The sequence below is a fragment of the Antechinus flavipes genome, chromosome 4 (genome assembly GCF_016432865.1).
Source record: "Antechinus flavipes isolate AdamAnt ecotype Samford, QLD, Australia chromosome 4, AdamAnt_v2, whole genome shotgun sequence".
Classification (NCBI taxonomy): Eukaryota; Metazoa; Chordata; class Mammalia; order Dasyuromorphia; family Dasyuridae; genus Antechinus; species Antechinus flavipes.
Window position 1 is genome coordinate 255788964 of NC_067401.1, and position 9238 is coordinate 255798201.

Below are 9238 nucleotides of genomic sequence, written 5' to 3' on the forward strand. Positions count from 1 at the left end.
GAGGGCTTCTGGCGTAATTCCGCTGAAATCCGTCAAAGTGCTCTCTGCAGCAGAGTCACTCCTCTCGAGTCCAGCTGAACTCTCCTCTGCGACCAGCCAGCCAAGAGGAAAAAATGTATTCTGCCATAGATCTCTCATCACTGGCCTTGTATCTGACTCTTCTGAGAGAATGGGATTATGGGTTTTCTCCCATAGTGCTCTCTGGCCCAAAGAGCTTTAAGGGAGGTGTGAACTCCCTTGAAGTTAGAAAGTTTACTTTGTGAAGCTCACATACTTGTGAACTCCAATGAGTAAAGGTGTGAACACAAGCCTTGTATTAATTAGTTCTACTTAGTACCTTGTTTCAGGTTCTGCCCAAAACATCTTCTTGTAAGATTAGATCAACTCTAATTAGTTAGAAGTTTGTAAAGATTCCAACACAGTAGTGTCTCTACTGGGCCTCTATTCTAAAGAGAATATAATAGAGGGGAAAGGACTCACATGTGCAAAAATGTTTGTGGCAGCCTTTTGTGGTAGTGGCAAGAATTGGAAACTGAGTGTAGCCCCATCAGTTGGAGAATGGCTGAATAAGTTATGCAATTCGATTATTCTAAAAGAAACTATCAGGAGGATGATTTTAGAAAGTCATGGAGAGATTTACATGAACTGATGCTAAGTGAAATGAATAGAACCAAGAGAACATTGTACACAGCAACAACAAAATTACGCAGATCGATTCTAATGGACATGGTTCTTTTCAACAACAAGATGATTCACATCAGTTCTCATTTGTGATGAAAAGAGCCATCTACATATAGAGGACTGTGGGGACTATCACAACATAATATTTTCACCTTTTTTTGTTGTTTGCTTGCTTTTTGTTTTCTTTTTCATTTTTCCCTTTTTGATCTGATTTTTCTTGGGCAGCATGATAATTGTGGACAATTTGTATAGAAAAATTGCATATGTTTGACATGTGTTGGATTACTTGCTGCCTAGGGGAGGGTACAGGGGAAGCAAGGGAAAAAAATTTGGAACACAAGGTTTTGCAAGGCTGAATGTTGAAAACCATGTTTGCATATATTTTGAAAATAAAAATCAATTATTTAAAAAAGTGAAATTTCCCAAAGCCATAACTGGGATGGAATGGGTGGGGCTTTGTCTGATGGTAGAAGCAATACTAATTAGCAAGAAGTTAAAATACGAAGTCATGAGAAAGTAGGATGAGTGAGCTCTACATTCACTGTAACATGCAAGAGAATCCTCAACAAAAATTATGCTATCTGTGTCTTGGAGTCCTCACCTTTCTCTTTCACCAATTAATCTAAGCATAGTTTGCAGTACTTGCTATAGGCACAAAAATTCCCAGTTATGGCTCTAGAGTGCATGATTTGTTTTGAAATATAAATTAGAAGATTCCAAAGGAGTATAACTCCAAAGCCAACTCAAATGGCATTATTGACTCCCAAGGGAACTATTTTCTCCCTATGTTTTTATATAACTTTACCCTCTCTTAGGTCTCCTACCCATGTGACTATATCTTTTCATGCTCCTTTATTTATTTTCATTCACATCATGCCTGCCAAATATAGGTGTCTCCCAAGGATTTGTCCTAGGCTCTCCTTTCCCCGCCTCCCCCACTGCATAGTTTCACTGATGATTTCATTGGCTCTTATATGTTCAATTATGATCTTAATGAAGGTGATTGTCAGATATATTTATCCAGCTAGACATCCATCTAGTCTCTTTCCTGAATTCTGAAATTTTATCCTCAACAATCTTTTAGACATTTTGAACTTAATGTCCATAGGTATTTCAAATTCAATAATTCTAAAGCAGAATTCATTCTCTTTCCCCAAAAATTATTCCTCTTCTGAATTTCTTTATTATTGTTAAAAAGCCATTTTCCCAGTCACTTTGGCTCAGAACCTTGTTTTCATCCTCAACCTTTAACTACCCACAACATATTCAAATCATTGCTTAATCTTGATCCTACCTTCAAGTATCTTTCCTATACATTTCCTTCTCTTTATTCACAAAACTATAATCCTAGTTAAGGACAGCATTATCTCTCATCCAGATTACTGTAATAATCATCTAACCAGTTTTCCCAGTCCATTCCACTCAGAATGCAAGTTCATTTTTTCCTAAGTTGTGGTTGACTGTATCTGCCCTTTGCTCATTGACCTTCAGTGGCTCCCTGTTACCTCCAAGATTTTATATAAAAATCCTTTTGTCTGACATTTAGAATTAATGTCTCCTTCCCCCTTTCAATTTATTTTATATTTTATTTTCTTCCAAGTATTCCATTTTATAACAATACTGGCTTACTTTCAGTTTGTCAAACATAACTCTTCACTGTGCCTTTGAATTCGGTGTCTTCTATATCTATAATGCTCTATCTCTTCCACCTTCACTTATTAGATTTCTTGGCTTCCATACTACTACTATATGAAACCTTTCCTATTCCTCCCAAAAGCAAGTGTCTTCCCTTCTCAGAATATCTTCCATCTGCCCATTAGCTGTATGTAGATATATAAATATGTATTTAATGTATTTAATGACTATATAGTCATATTTGTATATATGCATACATACATACTGTATCTACTTAATTGTTTACATGTTGCTTCCCACAATGAAATATTATCTCCTTGAGGGCAGGAATTGTTTTTGCTTTTCTTTCTTTCCCCAATACTTAGCATATTGCCAAGTATTTAGCTAACATTTAACCAATGCTTATTGACTGACAACTATATTTCATGCTTAGAAAGCTTTCTCTCCTCACCTTGACCTATTAAAATCCTTTGTTTCTTTGAAGACTCAGATCAAATGATACCTTTAAATTATACTTCCTGGTGCTTCCTCCCTCTTTCCCCAGAATTAATATTTCTATCTCCCTTTCAAATCTACTTCCATTGTTTGTATTTATCTCATATGCACCAATGTATGTAATTGATGCATGGTGTTTCCTCCTGTAGAATATAAGCTCCTTGAAGTCAAGGATTTTTTTCCATTTGTATACCTATCTTTTAGTACAGTGCCTGACATTCAGTAAACCCTTAAAAAATACTTTCTAGTGATTGATTGATTTACTTGTCATAAGTATATTTTCCTAACAATGTCATTTCTATATGCCCCCCTGAATGTATAGAAGTTTGACCTAATGGCAGATACCAACCTTATTGTCTCCATTACCATTATTTTCTCCAGTAATCAAATTATATTTTTAAATTTTTCTAATAATTCCTGTCCTTAACAATATTAACCACTCAAAAGGTATCCTGCCTTTTATCTTTCATTTCAATTAGTGGCTCATTTCAGAAACTTCTCTCATTATTTTCAAACTCTCTGAGTCAGGTACAAAATCTGCCATTTACCTTTCTGGCACCTCAATATGCATATTCACAGATAACACTAAAAGATGTTGACTTATATTTTGTTAACATAAATTTCTATTAAAATTAGCTTAGACCTGAGGTTGATGTTGCAGAGACAAGGAAAAGCAAATGTGATCCTTTTCTTCATCATCCTCCCAAACATTTATAAATATTTCCCTTGACCTCCATCATTATCCCTGTAGGGGAATTTTTTTGAAAATAAATTAACTACATAAATTCAATCATTAAAGTAAATACATCTTTTGCATTCTTTATATATAACATTTCAACCTCTATCTATGTGCCTTTGCTTTTTGCTCTATATCTAGCATGTTTTTTTTTAATCACTTCTTCCTCATAGAATACTTAGCCAATCAATCAGTCAACAAACATTTATTAAATGTTTATGATGGAATAGGCACTTTGTTAAGTACTAAGGCTACAAAGAAAGGCAAAAATAAATAGTCCCTGTCTTCAAAGAATATATATCAGAATGAGGGATGCCATATGTAAATAATTAAGTGCAGATAATTTATACAAGGTTAGGCTTAATGTCATTTCTTACATAAAGCTTTCTTGATCCACCAGTTACCGGTGTTCTCCTATATTACTTTATATTTATTTTGTAACTATTTTCCCTTCCACATCACAACTTTCCCAATCTCAGATTTGAAAAATTTCAGGTGGACAAAAAAATTAAATGGGAATTTGGAGGGAGTTTTGCAAAAGCCAAAGACAATATGTGAAGGTCAGCAGAAGATATAGAAAAAGTTTGGAAACTCAGAAATTCACAATACATACATACATATACACACATATATAATACTAACATATTTTATCTTTTTTTAATATTGTAAACACTCCATGAAAGAAAAAGAAAAATAAATTAAAATTTCTTCTTTGGGAAGAAAGGAGGGTCAAGAAATGTTATGCAAAATTTCCAGATCACAATGTACTGTGCCCTTAACCTCTATGGTGTGGGAGGGATAACAGTATACACTTTCATTTCTTTATCTGTGTTTATACTGTTTCCTTTAATGGAATGTAAGTTCTTTGAGGGCAGAAACTTTTATATTTGTCTTTGTATCTCTCCCAAGTAACTATCACAGTGGCTGGCATGTGTATAATCAATATTTTTAATTGAATTGTGCCCGGAGAAACCCACTGGAAATCAGACACAAAGATAATTTTAATTTATAGATTCATGCAACTATTAACCGAAAAGATTTATTTCATCGCCATCAGGAACACCAATTAGTGAATACCTATTACCTATCATCAGATAAGTCCGAGAGAATTAAGAGCACCAGAATTGCTAAAATCACTGGCCCTGTGTCCAGCAGGTTCCTTCAAATCAAGGAAGCAACCCTTGTGGACATAGAGGCTGACCACTTCCTTTATCTTCTGTTTCTACATCCTGATTAGCTGAAGGCTTTTTAAGACTAGAAAAGAAAGTTCTCACTGCCAAAATCCTTTTCATTGTCAAATGATTCAATGTCAGAAATATAAAGTTTTTCTGATGGACATGATACTAAATAAAATGCATTATTATCAGTTTTGACATTGGACTCTTGGGCTTTTCCATCTCACTTGTAGCCGAAACATCCATAAGCATGGTCTTCTATTAGAATAAAGGCATACCTTGGAGCTATTGTGATTCCATTCCAGACTACCACAATAAAGCAAGTCACAAGAATTTGTTTGTTTCCCAGTGTATATAAAAGTTTTGTTTAAATACACTGTAGCCTATTAAGTGAACAATATTATTATATATATTTTTTAAAATGTACATATCTTACTTAAAAATGCTTTATTGCTTAAAAAAAAAAACAAAAAACAAAAAAACAAAAACATGTTAGCCATGATCTGAGCTTTCAGTGAGTTGTACTCTTTTTGCTGATGGAAAGTTTTGCCTTGATGTGATGGCTGCTAACTCATCAGGTGGTAGTTGATGAAGATTAGGGTGACTGTGGCAATTTCTTAAAATAGAAAACAATGAATCATCAAGGCTTTTCTTTCACAAAAGAGTTTCTTGTAACATGCAATGCTATTTGATAGCATATTATCCAGAATTCCTTTCAAAGTTGGAGTCAATCTTCTTAAACTCTGCTGTTGCTTTATCAACTAAATTTATGCAATATTTTTAATATTATTGTCTCAAGGAATAGGGTAGCCCAATGAAAGGGAGAGAGATAAGGAACCACCAGTTGGTAGAAAAATAAGAATACACACAATATTTATTGATTAAGTTTGTTTTCTTACATGGGGATAGTTTATGATATTCCAAACAATAACAACAATAACATCAAAGATCACAGATCACTATAATAGGTTTTGTAATAATAATGAAAAAAATAAAATACTGCAAACATTACTAAAATGGGATACAGAGACATGATGTGAGCACATGCTATTTGGAAAAATGGCACCAATAGACTTTTTTCTGTGCAGGGTTATCATGAACCTTTAATTAAAAAAAATGCAATATCTGTGAAGTTCAATAAAGTAAAGTACAATAAAACAATATACGCCTATGTGAGTTCCTTGAGATCAGGTCCATCTTGATTTTCTACATATTTCCTCAGAGCTTTTCTTCTCATTCATTCATTCCCTAACTTAAGTGTCACGATCTATTATCAAATATTATTAAAAGAAGAAGGGAATAGAGGATTAAAGACATATTCCTAAAGATAAGCTTTCTCCCAGTGTTTTCTTTTTAATAGATTACGCTTTCCTTCTTCCTTCCCTACACATCAAGACTCATGATTACTTGGCTTTCTTGTCACATATATGAAAAGTTCCTTGACTAGGATGTCAAACACAACCAGTCTGAGAATAGCCTCACTCATCTTAGGTGACTGGTTTGTATGATCTTGGAAAGTGTGATCTTCTCCAGGATACTGAGTAGTTATTTCACTAGTGACCTTGTTGAAGAAAATGGGGAGTTAGTTTCTTGACACTTTATTTACTCAGTTAAAATGAACTTTTTACTCAGAGAAACTATTCTCCTTTTCTCTTCTATGGCTTTTCCAAATACATTTTATGGAAAAATGTTAACCATTCAATTTTTTAAAAATTAATTTAGTCTAGTGGGCCCAGCATATCGACTACCCAAATTGTTATCTTGAGAGTTGACTACAGAGTGATGAATTCTTCAGGCTACTCCTGAAGCCTGTCTATTACTCTATAGAGGGGATAATCAAAGTCAAGGAAAAGAAGTGCTTATATACATATAGTGTGTATGACTATATATATACATACACATATATGCATATATAAAAACATGTATGTATACGTTATGTGCATAGCTATATCCATATCCATCCATATATAGTTTCAAGCCTGGTTCATTTGCATAGGACTTTCTCCATTTGCAGAGAGAATGATCACTCCATGTTGCATGAAATAAGAGGGGCAGAACAGGTAAGAGTTTGGGAGAGATGTTTCTTCTGCCTTCAGGATGTGTTGGAATCCTTACTAACTGCTAACTAATTAGAGTTGATCTAATCTTACAAGAAGATTTTGGCCAGAACCTGAAACAAGGTACTAAGTAGAACTAATTAGTACAATGCTTGTGTTTGCACCTTTACTCATTGGAGTTCACAAGTATGCCAGCTTCACAAAGTAAACTTTGTGAGTTCACACCTCCCTTGAAGCTCTTTGGGCCAGAGAGCACTATGGGAGAAAACCCACAATCCCTCTCTTGAAAGAGCATAAATAGAGCTTCAATGGGCCAGTCAAAGAAGTTTTTCAGAGTGAAGAGGCTCTCAGTCAGATTTCAGCGGAATTACGCCAGAAGCCCTATCTCCGAGGCAAGGCAAGAGAGAATATATTCCACTTGGCTGGCTAGTAGCAGAAGAGAGTTCAGCTGCATTGGAGAGGAGTTGGTGGCTGGGCTCCTGCACTTCCCCCACTGAGACCAAGCTGGTCTGAAAGACTCACCAGAAAGCTAGCCGAGCCCCAAGTGAAGGAGACAAGAAATTCATAGCTTCTTCACTCTGAAGAACTGCAATACGTGCAGGCGTCTTCCCTCCTAGCTTCTCTTCCCATTGAGTCACGGCGCGCTGTGAGCCCTGTTCGGGCGATTTTTACCTACTGAAGCCTGGGGAGAGCCGAGAGACTGAGGCGGGCGTTCCAATTAGAACGCTGGGGCAAAGTGGAGACTTCTCTCGTGGCTGCGGCGTTCCAAACAGAGAGAAAAATCGCCTGTAGTCTGGGGGCCAGCCGCAGGCAGGGGAAGGGGGGCGCTTTCCCACAGACGGATCAGCTTTTTGCAGCCCTTGTTGAGCAAGGGCGAAGAATAGAGATAACTGGGACCGAAAAAATGAATCGGAGTTTTAATAAATCTCAGAGTCTGCGGTTTTTCGATTGCAACGCAGTGGAAGTCAAGAGTAAGTTTGGGGCTGAGTTTCGAAGATTTTCTTTGGACCGTTGCAAACCTGGAAAGTTTGAAGACTTCTACAAGCTTATCCTTCACATCCATCACATCTCGAACATGGACGTGATGATTAGGTATGCTGATGTGCACGGTGACCTACTGCCCATCAATAATGATGACAATTTCTTCAAGGCTGTCTCAAGTGCAAATCCATTGCTCAGAGTCTTCATTCAAAGACAAGAAGAAGTAGACTACTGTAACTTTGGGAGCAGCACATTAACTAGGAAGAAGAAGGTCCTAGTTACCCTTCGCAACGATAACCTTCGCCGGCGTCCTCACCTCAACATCAGCATGCCCCATGACTTCCGACCGGTTTCTTCTATCATTGATGTGGATATCCTTCCTGAAACCCATAGGAGGGTCCGGCTGTACCGGCACGGGTGTGAAAAGCCGCTTGGGTTTTATATCCGTGATGGGACCAGTGTGCGGGTGACGTCCCAAGGCCTTGAGAAAGTCCCGGGCATCTTCATTTCCCGCACGGTCCCTGGAGGCCTTGCTGAGAGTACAGGGCTGCTGGCTGTGAATGATGAAGTCTTAGAAGTGAATGGGATTGAAGTGGCCGGCAAAACCCTTGACCAGGTCACAGACATGATGATTGCCAACAGCCATAATTTCATTATTACTGTTAAGCCAGCCAACCAAAGGAACAATATTATTCGTAGCAGCCGGATGTCTGGTAGCTCAGGTCAGTCAACAGACAGTACAGCCAGTCACCATAGCTTGCCTTCTTCCCATGCTGAACAGAACTTCCACCCTGATGAAATGGAGAGTGATGAAGGGACCGACAAAATCCTGATTCCAGGGAAGGCACCCAGATAGAACTTGTATAATATTTTAAAGAAGAACAAGAACTCCAACAAGGATGGATCCCAAAGTCTTTGTCTCTCTCCAGGATCTCTCCTTGAAGAGATCCTAGAACCAGATGCATCCATCCTCTCTCCTAAGCTGGAATAGGAAAGAAGGATCTCTCTCTCTTGCTACATTAGTCTTTTTAAAAAAAAAAACAAAGGATGAACAACATCATCTCTTCCTTTTATGTAGGCACGGAGCACCAATAATCATTTTCAACCATCAGGAAAATCTTAGGCAAATGAATCAAGCTGACACTCTCAGTTTGAAACACAGAAACACATATAGTTATAATTATATTCATCTGGATCAGTGATTTCATCAAAATTGGTAGCTCCCTAATGACAAAACTCTCCACTAATGCAGATAGTATATTAAATGATTCTTTTTGATTGGAACACTAGAGAGTAGATCATTAAGCTTTTCCCAGTGCCTTCCATTATAAGGAAGAACTCATTTTTCAACTCCATAGAACATTATATTCCAGGTGAGCCACCCCTTCCCTCCACTTTGCTCTTTAGTTTCCATTTGTGTGCTGTCTTCTCTCTTTAGACTGTCTTTTTTTTTTTTTCTTATTTGTATCCCCATTACT

At 37.0% G+C, this 9238-nt stretch overlaps 1 protein-coding gene across 1 annotated transcript; it reads left to right on the forward strand.

The window, feature by feature from the left end:
* Positions 1 to 7515: 7515 nt before the first annotated feature.
* LOC127561495 (partitioning defective 6 homolog gamma-like) lies at positions 7516 to 8592 on the forward strand (the record flags this gene model as incomplete). Its single annotated transcript, XM_051996716.1, has 1 exon — positions 7516 to 8592. A coding segment is annotated over exon 1 (909 nt), but the record flags the coding sequence as incomplete, so codon positions are not given.
* Positions 8593 to 9238: the final 646 nt, after the last annotated feature.